The sequence below is a fragment of the Vombatus ursinus genome, unplaced genomic scaffold, assembly GCF_900497805.2.
Source record: "Vombatus ursinus unplaced genomic scaffold, bare-nosed wombat genome assembly UNPS02006779.1, whole genome shotgun sequence".
In the NCBI taxonomy this organism is placed as follows: Eukaryota; Metazoa; Chordata; class Mammalia; order Diprotodontia; family Vombatidae; genus Vombatus; species Vombatus ursinus.
The window spans coordinates 1,313,372-1,331,399 of NW_020946557.1; the positions used below are offsets into that span (position 1 = coordinate 1,313,372).

Here is an 18,028-nt window from a genome sequence, read left to right on the forward strand (position 1 = left end):
CAGCTTTGAGGCCACTTGTTAATGATATTGTAGAAGGGATTCCTGCTTAAATGTAGGTTGGAGTAGATGACTCGAGGTCTCTTCCAACTGTGACTTATAAAAAGTTTGAGAGACATAGCTTTACTAATCATGTTAGCAGATAATTAATAAAAGGAGTCAGTGGAACTCTTGAATGCCAAAGACCCCTCATGGAACCCAATCAACACTTATATACTCTTGGAAAAGTGAGTGTGCCTGAGGGCGGCAATCAAATCTGATCAGTTAATAATTAATGAGAAGAATGGATATTTTAATAAGAGGTGGAGCTATTTTAATGAGGGGCTGGGGGACTGATCACTCTCATTCCCAGACCATCAGGCAATCTAGGCAAAAGATCTACCCTCTCTCACCTACCCAAACCTGCCACAATGGAACACAATGTGCCAGAATTCATCTTAGGTTATATTCTTTGTAAGATTTTCTAGTTGGGTGGGGCAACAACTCCACTTACATAAGATGGTCTATGTGGAGTGAGTTTTTGGGAAAAGTCAGGGATCTTCTCAATAATTTATTGCTTAATAATAATTTCTCTTATAACCCTGTGATTTGGGTGTTTATGGGGATTATTATAGCAGTAACATTATTAAAGAACCCTATAGATCACTAGTTAAAGAAGGTCTATTAGTACCAGGCTTTAGAAACTACCAAGTGACCTTGTTTTGTCCCTGTGATGGTAAGCTGATGGTAATACAAGGTAGTTTAGGGAGTTATGGCACTAGCAGTTGGGGTAGGGAAGGGAAAGAGTTCATTAGAAGGTGGTGCTTGGGCTGAGTCTCAAAGAAAGTCAGAGGTGAAGAGTGAGTACAATCTAGGCATGGAAGAAACCCCTGTAAAGGCACAGAGATAAGAGGAGTATTGAGTGCAAGGAACAGTAAGAAGGCCAGTTGGATTTGATAGTAAAGGAAGGAGAGTAATGTTTAATAATGTGTTTGTCTAAAAGACTATTTTATAGAGAACACACACAAGGTAAGTGATCAGATAGAGGTCAGAAGACGTGATACGAGGATACTCTCAAGGTCTCCCTGAAGAACTTTGGAATTCATTGCATGACATGGGAGACACTGGCACAGGACTGCCTATCATGGAGTGCCCTCATCAAAGAAGGTGCTGTGCTCTACAAGCAAAGCAGAATCACAATAGCTCAAAAGAAATGTGAGATGTGCTAATTTAGAGACATCCCTACTCCAAAGGTTCATATGGGATTATCTCCCAAGCTCTTATTGGGCTGATCAGCCACAGTCAGATATACTGTACCTTGACTCCAACAGACTGAGATCATTTTGATCCTCTTCAAGAGCAAAGGACAACAAACCAGAAAGCTAGACTGGGTCCCGGTTGTGAAAGGCTTTAAAAGTTAAACAAAGGAGTTTATATTTGATCCTACAGACAACAGGGAAAAATTGGACTTTATTGAGTAGTGGAGTGACATGGTTAGATCTGAACTTTAGGAAAATCACTTTGGTACCCATAGGAGACTTGAGAATGCAGAGAGACCAATGAGGAGGCTACTGCAATAGCCCAGGTGATAGGTGATCCACATTACATATGAATCATCTTGTATTTTGCCCAGTATGTGAACAGATATTGATTTAACCTCAAAACTCACCTGGATTGTAAGACTTCTGGAGGAGCTCCTCCAATGTATATATCTGTAAAAGGTATTTTCATTTTTTCATTATCCATGCTTTTCACATGCCGTCTGTCAACTACCAAAATCATCTTTTTATCATTGTGGTAAATGATTGAAATCTGAAAGGAATAACAGCACAAGGTCAAGTCATGACCAATTTAGGAAATCAGTAGATCAGAAATGATGTAGTTTGTGTAAGTATTTGCACAAAAGACAGGAAAATCTTTATCATCCTCCCACTGCTAATACCTTCTACTAGGCAGATATCTTGAATAAACCTAGTTATTCATGGGTTGCCTTCTCCATTTGAATGTAAGTTCCTTGAGGGCATGTACCTGCTTTTACCTTCCTGTGTAGCCCAAGTACTTAGCATAGTATTTGGCCCTGAGTGGCACAGTGGATAGAATGCCAGGCCTGGAGTCAGGAAGACTCATCTTACTGAGTTCAAATCTGGCCTCAGACCCTTACTAGCTGTGCGACCCTGAGAAAGTCACTTAACCCTGTTTGCCTTAGTTTCCTCATCTGTAAAATGAGCTGGAGAGAAAAATGGCAAACCCCTCCAGGATCTTTATGAAGAAAACCCCAAATAAATTCATGATGTCAGATGCTACTGGACAACAACATTGTAAGCATTTAATAAAAGCTTGCTGACCGACTGAATCTAATCAGCTGTGGATGGGCATGGCAGTGATGGTAGGGGCTATTCATCATATCACTGTGAATGTGTATAACTGGGGCCAGTTTTGTGTGTGTGTGTGTGTGTGTGTGTGTGTGTGTGTGTGTGTGTGTTAGGTATGAGGATGGGAATGGTGACATGGTAAGAAAGAAGCTGATACAGGGGCACATGAGGCAGTTCTACCACAGGACATGCCATCTCCTCTAGGGTCCTTCTGAGTCATAAGTTTATTCACTGGAAAATGGGCTTAATAAAGTCTCCATGCAGAGTAAAGTTGGTTGGTGAGGTGGTAGAAAACTATTCTTCCCTCTGGGCCCTAGATGACAGCTGTAAGCTGTTTGCATCTTGGTTGCATGGTAACCATCATTTCTGACTTAGTAATTATTCCCTAAGCCAGCAAAGTTGCTAATGCTTTCCTCTTTTATTAAAAACAGAACTCTGGAAATTAAAAGGAATGAAATTCCCTAACTACAAGCTTTTCCCAAAGCTGACTGAACTTGAAAACCCTCATGACATACCTTTCAGGGGCTCCATTAAGACAAATAGTTCTAAGACAGAGCTGATATTAATAACTGGTAGATATTATGATACACACATATATACATATGAAGTATTCTGTACTACTACTAGCTGGCATTTACATGCTAGGTGGTACAGTGGATAGAATACTGGGCCTGGCGTCAGGAAGATTCATCTACCTGAGTTCAATTCTAGACTCTAGACACTTACTCAGACACTTGCTAGTGACCCTGGGCAAGTCACTTAACCCTCTTTGCCTCAATTTCCTTATCTGTAAAATGAACTGGAGAAGGAAATGGCAAACGACTCCGGTATCTGTCCCTAGAGAACTCCAAATGGGGTCATGAAGAGTCAGGCATGACTGAACAACAACAGCATTTATGTAATGTTTTAAGGTTTGCAAAGTTCTTTACAAATATTCTCTCATTTAATCTTCACAACAACCCTGGAAAGTAGGTGCTATTATTAACCCCATTTTACAGATGAAAAAACTGAGGCAAATTGAGATTAAATTAGTTGCCATGAGTCAGAGAGCTAGTAATTTCTCAGGCCAGAATTGAACTCAGGTTTTCCTGAAACCAAGTCCAGAGCTCTATGTACTATGTCATCTAGCTGCCTCAAATCTCAAAGTGATATATTAATATAAACCTTAAAGTACCATATAAGTATTAGTTATCATCATCATCCTTATCAACATTGTTGTTATTTCCTTCAATTCACAGATCAAAGATTTTAAGGGGAATTCTGTAAGTATGGTTCATCAAAACTTCAATCAATCAACATGAATTTATTAAGCACCTACTACGTGCTAACCATTGTGTTGTTAGATGCCAGGGATACAAAGACTTAAAAAAAAAATTAAATAATCTCTACTCTCAAACAGCTTAAGCTTGTTGATTGATAGATTGATGTTTTGATGAATTGTATTTAGAGCTGACACAAGCTATTTAATTAACAAGATATTTTTGAACATGCCAATAATGCCCATTTTATGAAAGCTATCAATTCTCATTTAGGAACTACTGTACTGGTATTGGATAAATCGTGAATGAATGATTTTGTGCCTTAATGGAGTAGTCCATTCCATTTCATTGGTAGGACAAGCTGCTTATAGGGACAGATGTCTCAAGCAATGAATCAAAAGGTAGAGCTATGTCCTCAATTATTATTACCTCATGGTATTTTGCATCATTAATTGGTGCTTTCTTCTGGGAGTCTTCCAGATGCACAGGACCATTGCTGAACCCAAAGTCATAAAACACATTCAGGTAGCCATTCCTCATCTCCAGGCTGAAAAATGTACTCTATGGACATAAAACAATATTGATAAATGAGATAATGGACTTGTATGGGGACATAGTTATGACTGAATTTGATAAATCATGGCAAGCCCTTGTATGTCTTGTAAAACTATTTCTACCAAACCAGCTGTGAAGCAACAGCTATTTCCTAATTTAATATGATCTTTCTTCAAATGCCAACGTATTGTACTAGTGACTCACAACCACTATCTGCTGTTGTTTTCATCACTCTGTTTAATGAGTCCATGGGAAGAGTTTTGAAGCTTGAATGCATTAGGCTGATCATTTTCATTCCCTGAAAACTGGGCAAATTGAAGTGTATGGACTTAACTGCTTTTTTATTTTTCAGGTAAAGTTTCAGAATTATCATAGAATCATAGAATGGTAGAGTTGGAAGAAATTTCACAGACCACATAGTAGGCTATTACAAATCTACAGAGAACTCCCTCTATAAAACACCCAACATGTAGTTGGCTGCACTCTCTCTCAGAAGATCTTTAATTAGGAGGAACCTCCCAAGGCAATTCATTACACTTTTGTATAGCTGTAATTATTAGGAATGTTTCCCCCCAGATGTCAAGCCTAAATTAGCCTTATTGCAAATTTCTGCCCTCTAGGGGCAAACAACACATCTAAATCCCATTTCTTCAACATAGCCCTTCAAGCATTTGAAGACAGCTATCATACCTCAACCTTAGTAATCTTTTCAATAGGTTAAACATCCCCAATTCCTTTAATCAGCCCTTACATGAAATGAGCTCAAGGCCCCTCACCAACCTAGTTATATTCTTGCAGACATTTTGTAGTTTATCAATGTCTCTGCTAAAATATGGTGTCCAGAACTGAACACAATACAAAGACCATATTGAACCCTGGCAGAGTATAAGGCTCCTTTCACTTACTTGTTCCTGGAAGCTATGCCTCTCAATACAGATGGAGTTCACATTAGCTTTTTTTGGCTACCACTATATATTGCTGCCTCATTTTGAGTTTCAGTCCACTAAATTTCGCCACTGTCTAACAATGCCTCCCCCATCTTGTATTTCTGAAGGTGATTTTTAAAACTCAAATTAAGACATTAGGCAATGTGTCTTACCCATCAAAGATAAAATAGGAACTAGTGAAATCAAAGGCACACTGAAGAGAACATTAAAACCAATAAATGAAAAACTAATCATTGATAGGAAGTTCTATAGTGAAAGAAAAAAGAACAGAAAGAGATGACTGAGAATTAAGAATAAAATGATTCCTAATTTACATTTGTAATCTCCCAGTATGTTGTTAACATTAAATGAGCATTTGAACTGGCATATTACATCAAGGCACTGAGTTTATAATAATAACCACAATATTATTGTGAATTTTGACCACGTATGTTCTAAAAACAAAGCCACTTTGTGTCAGTTAAGTAATTTACTCCTTTACTATTCAGAAATAGTAAGATTCAATTATGACACAGTTCCTATTCCCAGCAAAGCATCAAACTACAGCGGTCATCACAGGCTTCTTTAAGAACCCTGGAAAATATTTCAATCCCCTTGCCCAAACTTTATTAGAACCTGGTACACAGGAGGTGCTTAATAAATGCTCGTTAATAGATTGACAGTGTTGATTTTACTTGAAGCTCTATTCTCATACTTTCTTACTTATTTTTCATTTTTCTACTCATTCTAGGCTTTGTTTTAGCTGCATAGAAGTATTTAGGGGATACCATTAAATTATTGCAAACTATATAATGCATGGTCTGTTTATCTTAAAGAACCAATTTATTTGGTGTTATTTCTACCTTATAAATAATCCAACTTTTTCTTCAAAAGTTGAAATGCAGTTTGATGGCAAAGTCCACTTCCCCGAGGGGAATGCTCTACAGAACTTGTATTCATGTGGATTAAAGAAAACATTAAAATAGAGATGGCATGACTAAAATGCAGGACTGTTACTTACCCCATTCACCATGAGGAGTACCAATCCATTGGCTGTTGGTGTTCTAACTTCAATGTCGAAACGTGTCACTTGTCCAAATTTTCCTCTCCTTGTGATATCCCTCACCACAGCATAACTTGAACCATCAAAGAAATAACTGGCAGCCCGACTTTGAGTGAAGGCCAGTTTATCCCTGAAATAGAAACAATAAAACAAAGAAAATAAGATTATATGTATCTTTTGTTCTACTCAAGGGAAATGCTAACTATTCAATCTGGTACATTTTCTTAATGATCTTTATTAAGTTTAGGTGAGGTACCACTATTTCTATTAGAGTAAACAGGAAGAAAAGTTAGTTATATGACTTGTCCAAATAGAGTTTTGTCCAGGCCCATAAACTAAGAAAATAGTAAAACTATAGAATATTAATCTCTTAAGTTTCAGGGCTGTTTCCTTCTTAGGTTCTGTGATGTATAAAAAGTTCGAGAGACATAATTTCTGGGTAATTAATCATTTTATTAACTGTAACTAGGGAATAATTAATAAAAGGATGGTCATTTGGCCATCTCATAAAACATGATGGCCTATTGACACTTATATACCCTTGGAAGAGTGGGTGTTCCTGACAAATGTCAATCAACTCTGGTTAACAATTAATGAAAAGAATGAATATTATAATGAGAGGTGGACCTATTCTAATGAGGGGCTGGGGGAACCTGACTTTGATTATATCATTCTTACTCCCATACCACCCCCAGCCTTGGGCAATCTAGACAAAGGATCTAACTTTCCCTCCATCCCCCCAAGCCCTGAGTGGAACACCAATGGGCCAGAATTCACCTAGATTAAATTCTTTTTACTCTTTAATCAGAACTAATCTTAGGTAGTGGGGTGGGGTCTGAACAAGATTGAAGAGAATGTTAAAATCCAATTTCATTATCAATCCTATTCTTCAGGGGTTGATTTGACCTACTAGAGAATGGGGAAATAGAAAGGGAAAAAAAATCTTAGTCCTAATTCAATAATTGGTTATTAATTTAAGAGAGAAATAATCATTTCTCTCAGTTCATAATATGGGATCATATACTTAGAGCTGGAAGTTATCTTAGACTATTTCTAGTCCAGCTCTTTCATGTTGCTATGCATACACAGGGAGAAAAACTTTAGGAGATAGGCATGGCCTCTTACCAAGCTGGTTCAAAACTAGCTTTTGTGAAGGAGATAGGATATACCAAATATCTGTTTGTACCTGACCTCTCTTATGCTATTCTGTAGTTGTGCATGGCTTCCTTTACCTTTAAACATATCTTACCTTGCACTGGGTATTGATTTTGAAGGGTCCATGTTGTAGATGTGCTTAAAATTGTATAAGCTGATCACCTCATTATTCAAAGTGGCCAACTCCAGATAGCCAATGAAACCAGGCAGGTTCAAACTAGCAGGGAGCTGTGTTGTAGAGAGAAGGGATATGAAAAACACACACACACACACAACAAATAAGGACTCCAATGCAGGGGGATTGTGGACTCAGTGATGGGTTCCCAGGGGACTCTAGGATTAATAAAAACACTAGAACAGAAAGGGTTGAGCAAGAGGACTTAATATTTCCATTGACATGAACATCTAGATTGTGGGAGTGTTGTGTGATCCCAAAACACCTAGTGAGAAGTGAAAAATGCTGTGAAGCCTGTACATGCTTAAATATCACAAAAACACAATCAGTTTCCAGACCCTGGAGAACAGGGATGGTTTTATCTTATTTAATTTTTTTTGTCTTGTATCCTCAGTGCCAACCACAGTCCTTAGCACATATTAAGAGTTGAATAATTATTTATTGATTGATTGATTCTTTGACATTTCCTCCAACTCCTCCCTGGGAAGTATTTTAACTGGGAAGTTAAAAATTTTATGCTTATCTTCTGGATGGAAATGAGACTTAATTATTTAACACCTAGGGAGCTGGAAGGCAATTACCAGCGGAACTATCAAGGGCAAATGAAGAAAGGATGGTTGCTCTATGGGTGGTGCTGTTAAAAAGCTATTTATTCTTTAAAAAGGAAACTACCACCTAGTCTAGTGTCATGGATGTTCTTAGAACAAAGAGTGCTAAGTTGTGAAGGAAGACTTACAAGTTTGCAATAAAACAGTTATTTCATTTTGATCAAACAAATCTTATTTGAAGTCATTGCGTTAGAGCCTAGGAATATAAAGAAGCAAAAAACCTTTACTAGAGCTGCTTACAGCCTAATGGGGTGTTGGTAGGTGAAAGAAATAAAATGTACACAGGTATGTATGATACAAGAGAACATGTGGTAAACACAAACAAGAGATCTGTACAAACTGTTTTGAGATACTTTGAGGAGGAAGAGATTACTTTTATTTGTGTGTGTGGGTGTGTGGGGTGGTGGGGAGATGTGATTAGGCAAGACTTCATAGAACGGTGGCACCTGAACTAGATTTGTTTCCAAGCCGCACAGTGGATAGAGCTATAGGCCTAGAGTCAGGAAAACTCATCTTCCTGAGTTCAAATCTCATCTTAGACATTTACAAGCTATGTGACCTTGGACAAGTCACTTAACTTCTGTTTGCCTCAGTTTCCTCATCTGTAAAATGAGCTGGAGAAGGAAATGGCCGACCACTCCTGTATTTTTGCCAAGAGAACCCCAAATGAGGTCATAAAGAGTCAGACACAACTGAACAACAACAACAAAATTCCTGTGCTTGCAGTGTCTAGTCAAGGGATAGTATAGATCAGTGGATCAAACTCATATAGAAAGGAGGGCCACTAGTTCATACATAAAGATTCCTGCAGGCCACATATTGATTTAGTTTTAAAAAATATTATCTGTGCTTTTCTATATTTTTATTTATTTTGTTAAATATTTCCCAATTACATTTTAATCTAATTCCAGCTGCACTCAGGCATAGTGTGGGCTTTATGCGGCCTGTGAGCCGTGTGTTTCATACTTCTGGTATCATCACTATAACACAAAAAAAGACTCGTGCATTCGTCATTCTAGGCCTAGGAACTAGCATTGACATAGAGACAGAAGAACACAGAGCAGGTTAGTCTAGAGTATGCATCTGGATGTATCTGGTGGGAGAGTAATAAAACTGAAAAGGTGAAGTGGCACCTGGTGGTGGAGGGGTGGAATTTTAGGCAAAAGAATTTGAATTTTTCTTATTAGGAGAAAAGGAAGAACTGAAGCTATCTGAACAGAAAGAAAGGAAACAAGCATTTATTAAATGCCTATTATATGTCAGGCATTGAGCTAAGTGCTTTATAAATATTATCTTATTTGATCCTCATGGCAACTCTGAAAAGTAAGTACTATCATCTCCATTTTATAGTTGAAGAAACTGAGGCAGAAGTTAAGTGACTTGCCCAGGGTCACAGAGTTAGTAAGTTTCTAAGGCTTGATTTGATCTTAGCACTCTATCTACTGAGCCACCTAGCTGTCAGAGGAGTGATGACTATTTTGTATTTATTGATATTTTGTATTGATATTTTATATATATCATATATACATGTTATCTTCCCTATGGAATACAAACCCCTTGAGGACAGGGCCTGCTTAGTTTTTGACTTTGTATCCTCAGTGCCTAGCGTATGGGAGAGTGGATACTTAATAAATGCTTGTTAATTGACTGATGAATTGATTGATCAACTTAATGGAAACATCTTTTCAACACTATACAACTCTCTTCTAAGTCCATGCTTGCCAAGGAAAACTTTTCATCTTTAACTTGGTCTGCTCAGTGAACCTACTCTCCAAAAATGAATGTCCTGTACAACTAATCCATGGTCCCATTCTTGGACCATGTATTTATTTTCTTGATGTCTCACAGGATACTTTAGAGTCTTGTTACTTGTTTATATTCTTTAAAAGTTATATTTATCTGTGTTTATGTCATTTATTTATATATCTTCTGTAGCACCTATGCCAGGATATTGCATCAAACAGCTGCTTAATGCATATTTAATGAATTAGTGAATGCATATGCCTCATTAGGAAGTGGATGTTTTAATTACGAATTAGTTTTTGGTGGCCTTGGTTATGGTGAATCAATCCCCAGAGTCTTATAATCCCTGGAAAAACTGAGTGAGTCCAGAACTTGCTAAGCTAAAAACCAGACCCTGGCCTGTGGTGTCTCCAACAAGATGGAGCCATGCTGTGTGGTCCAGGTGAAACTGGACAGCCTTATTGCTATCACATATGATATTTCATCACCTTTGGAGACCCCTGAGTAGGAATTAGTTGAATTCTAAAATTTACATTGTTGGCAAAGAATAGAAGCACTAACAGTGTGTTGAAAGTACAGCACTTTAAGTGATAAAGTAAGTAAAAATGAAACAAAAAAACCAGATTTTTTTAAGGTGCCAGATTCAGTGTCCTATTCACCAAACTAATGTGCCTCTTTTTGGGGGTTCAGACCTGTGATGTCATTGGTATAGGGAGCTTCCCAACGAGGAACTAAATGTAGACTGGTAATTCTTTTCCACCTTGTGGTCTTAGAGAATGGCCTGGGGACAAGGAGAGCTTAAGTGTCTTGCTATTACATATCAGACATGAACACTGGTCATCTTGTTCTTGAGGCCAGCTTACTGGACACTGCCTCTGAAGTTGTTGCTTATAATGAAAAATATGGTCACCTCATAACTGAATCATTCTAAACTTAAGAGGTTTGTAAGAAAAATTATCACCTTTAGACAAATATACAGTAGTTATAATTTGTCTTACCTTAAAATTTGGTGGCACTCCACCAATGTAAAAGACAGTGTCTTCTGGCTGCAAATCAAGCAGGGAGTCATCACCAGAGACTTCTCCTTTCTTGATAAACTTTTCTTCAGCTGTGCTGGTCAGGCTTGGGACTGTTAGGAATACCTTCCCATGTTTCCCTACCCTGTTGAGATAAATTCAGTTTGATTTAACAAATATTTACCAGGCACCTACTATGTGTTTTCTATTGTACTATGCCCAGGATAGAAAGATTAAACAAACAAACAAACTGCTCATGCCCTCAAGGAATGATTTACGACTTTTATTGGCCAAACAAGACCAGGAAAGTCTCTCTCCTTCCTTATGTAAAAAAATTCTTAGAAGATATTTTCCTCATTATTAAAAGGCAATGATTAAATTGCATAGCAATAATAAATATCCATAAGCTCCAGAAATCAATGGAAGGGAAGGAAAGACATCATATCTTGGAATAAATTCTTTGGTTTTGTTAGCTAAGATCTAAATAAATAGAAAGTTTCCCATCTGGAGGTGACTTTCAGCTTTTTTTTTTCCTGGAAGGAAAAAAAGGATGAAAGAGGTAATAGGGAAGGACATAAGAACGCAAGAGAATAGTTATACTGGAAGAGAAAGAAAATGTATCGGATATAAATAGAAAAAAAAAGTTCCTGATAATTTTCTTTGTCTTCCTGCATATATGCGTGTGTGTGTGTATATATGTATGTATGTTTGTACTATGTTCTATTCATCTATCTCTCTATCCATCCAGCTAGAGCTCTATTCATACAAATAATGAATTCTGTAAAGTAGACACATTATTTAAATTTTCATGGCATATTTCTATTGGGCTGTAGCCAATGACTGTATTTTACATCATTATAACTTCAGATAGTGTAAATTCAAATACATGTGGCTACTTCATGGGATTCATTATTTGCACTAGTTAGGACTTCTTGTTTAGTCATTTCAGTCTTGTCTGACTCTTCGTGATCCCATTTGGGGCTTTCTTGGATAAGATACTGAAGTGGTTGGTCATTTCCTTCTCCAGCTCATTTTACATATAAGGAAAATGAGGCAAACAGGATCAGGGTTAAGAGACTTGCCCAGGGTCATACAGCTAGTAAGGATCTGAGGCTGTATTTGAACTCAGGTCTTTCTGACTTCAGACCTGGTGCTCTATCCACTGCATCACTGAGCTGTCAGTTGGGACCTAGCTGTCTATATATCTATCTCACTCATCTATGTCATCTATCTTTATATGTCATTAGAGACAAGGTCTTATAGGGAAGGATGTATATGTGTGTACTAGTACACTTTCATGTTCTACTACAATCAGAAGAATATAACAAAACTAGGTTCTTTGGAATACTACTTTGCTGTAAGAAATGATGAGCAGGGGACAGCTAGGTGGTGTGGTGGATAGAGCACCGGCCCTGGAGTCAGGAGGACCTGAGCTCAAATCCAGCCTCAGACATGTAACACTTACTAGCTGTGTGACCCTGGGCAAGTCACTTAACCCCATTGCCTAACTAAAAAAAAAAAAGAAATGATGAACAGGTTGATTTTAGAAAAACATGGAAAAATTTGCTTGAAATAATGAAGAGTGCAATGAACAGAAACAAGAGAATGTGCATATAGTAACAAAAATACTGTTCAAAGAATAACTGTGAACTATTCTAATACTCAAATCAACTACAAATTGAAGTACACATAATGTGTTTTTTTACTATATCTGTATCTATATCATCTATATTTCTATAATTACATATGTATCTATATCCATATATAGTACATATATATGTACACATATATCTATACCCATATATCTGTGTCAAATGCTAGCCTTCTCTACTGTGGGGTGGGGAGGGAGGGAGACAGTTCAGAACTTAAAATGTAATAAAAAAATTAAATTAAAAAAAGAAGAAAAAACTGGGTTTTTATGACATTTGCAAAACAACCTATATCAGACAATCATTACCTTTCAATTTTGACAATACTGAAGTGGGCAGGCCAAGTGCTGACTGGTTTAGAGTCCAGAGGAATCTCCACATCTTTGTTTCCCAGATTATAAATGTATACCAGGTTATCATTCTTGATTGCAAGACCCATATAATCACTTTTTGCCTGAAACAAGAACGAGGCTGTTATGGAATATTAACAAATCATGTCTTCTGCCTTTTCTGTTCTTATTCCAATACACGGTCACCAATACAGAGGCAGTGTTTAGAAGGGGCACCAAGTTCTGATTTGTTGTGATCAGCCTACCCTGTTCATGTAGGTTTGTTTGGACTGTATTTGAACTGGCTCCAGCCTTCTGATAACATCCTGGGAACAGAGCTGAGTGACTGCAGATGTATTTCAATAAAGTTGCTGAACAGAAGTCTGCTGGTTTTGTTTGCTTGATCAAGGGAGCTAGTGCTGACTGATAGCATAACTCAAGACATTTTCATATAATATTTCACGGTAATATAATATGAGCAAACAGAGGTTGTCTTGAAGATCTATGCACCTTTAGTATTTACTTGAACTCCCTAGAGCTAGCAGTGAAAAGTTCATATAAAGTGACTCCAGAAAACCATACATAGAAAAGCAATGACTTGTTCTTGAGTCTCAAATTGGGTCTTTGTCAGTAAGCTCACAGTCATTTTAGGTGAATCCATTCTAGGCAAGAAATTTTGTATGTTTGGAGACATTGCCTCAGGATCATAGAATAAGAATTGGAAGGGGACTTGGAGGTTATCTAATCAGAGGATCAGAGATAATAGATTTATAATGATCATAGTAGACGTGATCATAGTGGACGTGTCCAAACCTGTGTATTCTATAGCAAAGAAAATGGAAGTCTAGGGAAGTCAGGTGACTTTCCCAAGGTCATATGAGGTTACACTTTCCTAAGGTAAGAGACAGAGCTGGGATATGAGCCCAGGACTACTGAAGCTAAATCTAGGGTACTTTATAATGTTCCAGAAAAAGATTAAATTTTTTAAACTTTCTTTTATATGTTTTATCTTTAGTTAAAAAAAAACAAACCAAAACTTGAGGGGCAGCTAGGTAGTACAGTGGACAGATCATTGGCCTTGGAGTCAGGAGGACCTGATTTCAAATCTGGCCTCAGACACTTGACACTTACTAGCTGTGTGACCCTGGGCAAGTCACTTATCCTTGATTGCCTCACCAAAAAGAAAAAAAAAATTCCAGTCTGCTAAAATCATTAAAAATTTACCTACTAACCAAATTTGATTATGCTTACATTTTTGCTTCCAAGATATAAGATAAATCTATCTGCATTCTCATTCTTCATTGCTTCCTTTGCTGGAGGCTTCATGTATAAGCTCATGGAAGTAAAAGCTTTTAAGTCATCCACACTAGTTTTAGTGTTGACTTCAACTGCTGACTGACCATCAAACATCATGGAGACTTGAATCTAGAAACACAAAATATCATGTTAAAATGTTGTCTCATGTTAGATATTGAATGAATGGTAGGAGTCAATGCTCTGGGGAAATTTGCATATTGATTATTGTTTCTTTTGTCATTTCCTCCTCCTTGCCTTCATCTTGGATTGCTGGATTCAAGTCAAACCAATTCAGTAAACATTTATTGAATGCCTAATATTTGCAAAATGAAAGGGGCTGAGGATAATGCAAAAATGAGTAAGATAAGGTCCACATCCTCAAGGGGTTTGCGACTATAATGTAGTATAGGGACAGGAATAGGTACTAGACTTGTGGTTTCATTTGTTTAGGGAACTGCTAGAAGAGGAAACTCATCCACCAGTGCAGCTCATTCTCTTCTCTGTAACTTATAGTCTTAGAGAGTTGACTAGGGCACTGAGAGGTTGTGATTCATTACATAGCCTGTATGTTTCAGGTATACAGGGTGTCCCAAAAGTCTTAGTGTGGTTTTAAGCTATGAAAGATTAAAACTGAAAAAAAAAAACTTTACTATACTATAAATATACAGATAACAATGTATATTATATATGCACATACAAATACATATTTATACATTTATAACATATAAATATTTGTAAATACCATATATTTCTATATAACACATATAAATATGTGATATTTATAAATATAATGTATAATTAAATGTAGTCATTTGAGTATATATTTAATAGATACATATTTCTTCAATTTTAGACATTTTTAGAAACTTGAATTCAGCCAAATTATTGGTGGAATAAATACAAATATAATATATTCATATATTTATATATTAGACATTTATAGGTATCATATATTTATATATAACACATAAATATATAATGTTTATTATATATAATATATGTACACAAACACACACACACTTTTTGGGGGGGTCCAGAATTGTAATTTTATTGGTGTGGGGAACTTCCAGTGCAAAAACCCCCTCTGCTAATGCAGATCAGCAACTTATCTATAATATACTATGTTATAGAGTTTCCTGGAGTACTTAGAGGTTAAGTGACTTTTCTAGAATCACATAACTCCTGTATGTTAGAAGTATATTTTTCCTGATGTCAAAGCTATCCACCACGCAATTATGGTGGATTAGGGGGATGGTTTCAGAAAAATGTGGGAAGAAATATATGAACTGATGAAAAGCAAAGTGAGCAGAACCAGGAAAACATTGTATACAGTAATGGCAATATTGTAACAATAATCACCGGTGAAAGACTTAACTACTTTGATCAACACAATAATCCAAACCTTTCCAAAGGCCTCATGATGAAAAATGTTACCCATCTCCAGAGAGAGAACTGATGAACTCTAAGTGCAAATTAAAGTATATTTCTCATTTATTTTTCTTTGATATGGCTAATATGGAAATGTTTTGCATGATTTCACATGCATAATTGCTATAATATTGCTTGTCTTCTCAGTGGGTTGGGGGGAGTTGGGATGGAAGGAAAGAATTTGGTACTTAAAGTTAAAAAAGTTTAAAAAGAATGTTAAAAATAAAAGTGCAACTGAATTAGTGAATTGAAAGGTCCTCTCTAATACTAGTTTTCTCTTCAAATGATTCTGAGGCTGCCCTTGTCTTGTGGCTCATATAAGATCATGCAGCCCTAAACTCTGAGGCTAGAAAGTGGTACAAGGACATGAAGTTAAACTCTTTGCTCTCAGTATCACAAGGGACTGATTGCTCCCTTCCAATGCTTTACCTTGCTGGCTACACTCCTGGTCTGTGCAATGAGCTCTCTGATCCTCCGAATGCTGTCTGAAACGTTGCTTGCAGGCCTCTTCTGCTCTACTGTGCGCAGCTGATCTAGGAGCTGAGGGACGACTTCAGTCAAATTTCTTACTAAAGTTAAGGAAAAAACACAGACTAGCTATAAATGTCTTGATATCACCTAAATTTCTAGGAAGATAGATAGAAGGGTGGATGGATAGATAGATAGCTGGATGGATGGATAGATAGACAGGTAGATGGATAGATGGATAGTTGGATAGATAGAAGATAGGTAGATAGATGGATGAATGGATGGATGGGTAGCTAAATAAATATATATTTAGATAGATAATAGGTAAATAAATAGATATTTAGACGGATAGATAGATTGATGGATGGATGGATAGGTGGATAGATAGGTAGGTAGGTACGTGGGTAGATAGGTAGAACATTAATTAAGCAATTACTTTGTACCAGGCATTGCACTACAACCAAATGAGGATACTCAAACCACCAGTTTTAGTGTAATGTCAGGAAGAATAAAAAATTTTAAAAATGCTTTTCATCAGAAGAGAAAATAACCTGGAAAGCTAAGCTTATGATCAATATATGTCCAAGGGTGTTATTATTAAGTATTCTGGTCTCTGTATTACAAGGTTCGAGGCAAATTTTCTTAGAATAGAAACCCTAGAATATAAAATCCAATCTTCTGCAAGAAGCCTTTCCCAGTCCTCCTTCTCTCTGTGATTATCTGCAATTAATTCTCTATACAGGCTGTTGCAAAAGTCTTAGTGCAGTTTTAAATTAAAACCATTCTAAGACTTTCGCGACACTCTGTATGTCTTGTCTGTACATAGTTGCTTGTGCACTGTCTACCCCATTAGATAGTGAGTTCTTGGAGATCAGGAACTCATTTTGCCTTTCTTTTTATTCTTAGCATTTAGCACACTCTTAGTACATATTGCTGTTGTTGTTGTCATCGCTGTTGAGCCATTCAGTCACATTCAACTCTTCACAACCCCGTGGACCAAATTGTCCGTGGGATTTTCTTGGCAAAGACACTGAAGTGGTTTGCCATTTCTTTCTCCAGTAGATTAAGGCAAACAGACATTAAATGACTTGTCCAGGGTCACAAAGCTAGTAAGTGTCTGAGATCAGGTCTTCCTGACTTGAAGCCCAGTGCTCCATCCAATGATCCATCTAACTGTCCTGGTGCATAGTGGGTGCTTAAATGCTTCTTGACTTGACTCTTGGAGGGCAAGGACTATGCTATGTATGTGTACTATAAATGCATGTATTTACCAATGAAGAATTGGATAGAAATAATGGTGTAAAGGATATCATCAGAGAAATTGACACGTATTAAGAGTTAGAGTTAACTTGGCTCACCTGTGTGGTCTATTAGTATAAATGCAATGTCATGAGATTTAGAGGAAGGTCCCAAATGCACTGGGTGGACTCTCACTAGAGAATTTACTGGATGGCATGAAAAAGTTGCAGAAGATGAGAAGGCATGGATGGGCTATGATGTGCAAGGTTGGAGGGAATCAATGAGAGCATAAATCCAAGGGCAGTTTCCAAGACCTCTATGTACTGTGCAGTCTAGGCATTAGCATGTCAGACAGAAGAAGAGCCTGGGACAAGGGGAGTGAGGATCCGTACTTAGTGCTCAGATTGCTGTGCATTGCTCTGCTGCCACTAGTGACAGGGCAGAAGTATTCTTATCCAGGAGGAAAACGGTGCAGGGTCCAGCATAGTACCAAGATGATGGCACAAATAGTAATGGTTAGGAGGCAACCAGGGTCTATGTGCTGGCTAGGCCATAGGACCACATGAAATCTGTGGAGGGAAACCTCTAGACTCTTCCAAAAGTGTCTTGGAGGGCTGGAGGTAAGAGGAGAAGATGAAGGGGAATCAGATCAAAAGCAGCAAGAGTATCTTTTTTTTCCTATGGTTTGCACAGGGACCATCTGTGCATCTGGATGTCCTGTTGGATTTGGGTACCTAAATATTAGTTGGCTCAGGGAGAGAAATACTCTCT

At 37.3% G+C, this 18,028-nt stretch overlaps 1 protein-coding gene across 3 annotated transcripts in view; it reads right to left on the reverse strand.

Annotated features, from left to right (window-relative positions):
- Positions 1 to 18,028, reverse strand: part of LAMA4 (laminin subunit alpha 4) — a 188,198-nt gene that overhangs the window by 30,507 nt on the left and 139,663 nt on the right. For all 3 annotated transcript variants that reach the window (XM_027848621.1, XM_027848619.1, XM_027848620.1), the window contains 8 exons: positions 15,980 to 16,119; positions 14,078 to 14,251; positions 12,806 to 12,951; positions 10,831 to 10,993; positions 7,401 to 7,534; positions 6,110 to 6,281; positions 4,037 to 4,168; positions 1,646 to 1,788 (listed from right to left, as the gene is read on the reverse strand). In XM_027848621.1, coding sequence (XP_027704422.1) covers positions 1,646 to 1,788; positions 4,037 to 4,168; positions 6,110 to 6,281; positions 7,401 to 7,534; positions 10,831 to 10,993; positions 12,806 to 12,951; positions 14,078 to 14,251; positions 15,980 to 16,119 — 1,204 coding nt within the window. The remainder of the gene's footprint in view (positions 1 to 1,645; positions 1,789 to 4,036; positions 4,169 to 6,109; positions 6,282 to 7,400; positions 7,535 to 10,830; positions 10,994 to 12,805; positions 12,952 to 14,077; positions 14,252 to 15,979; positions 16,120 to 18,028) is intronic.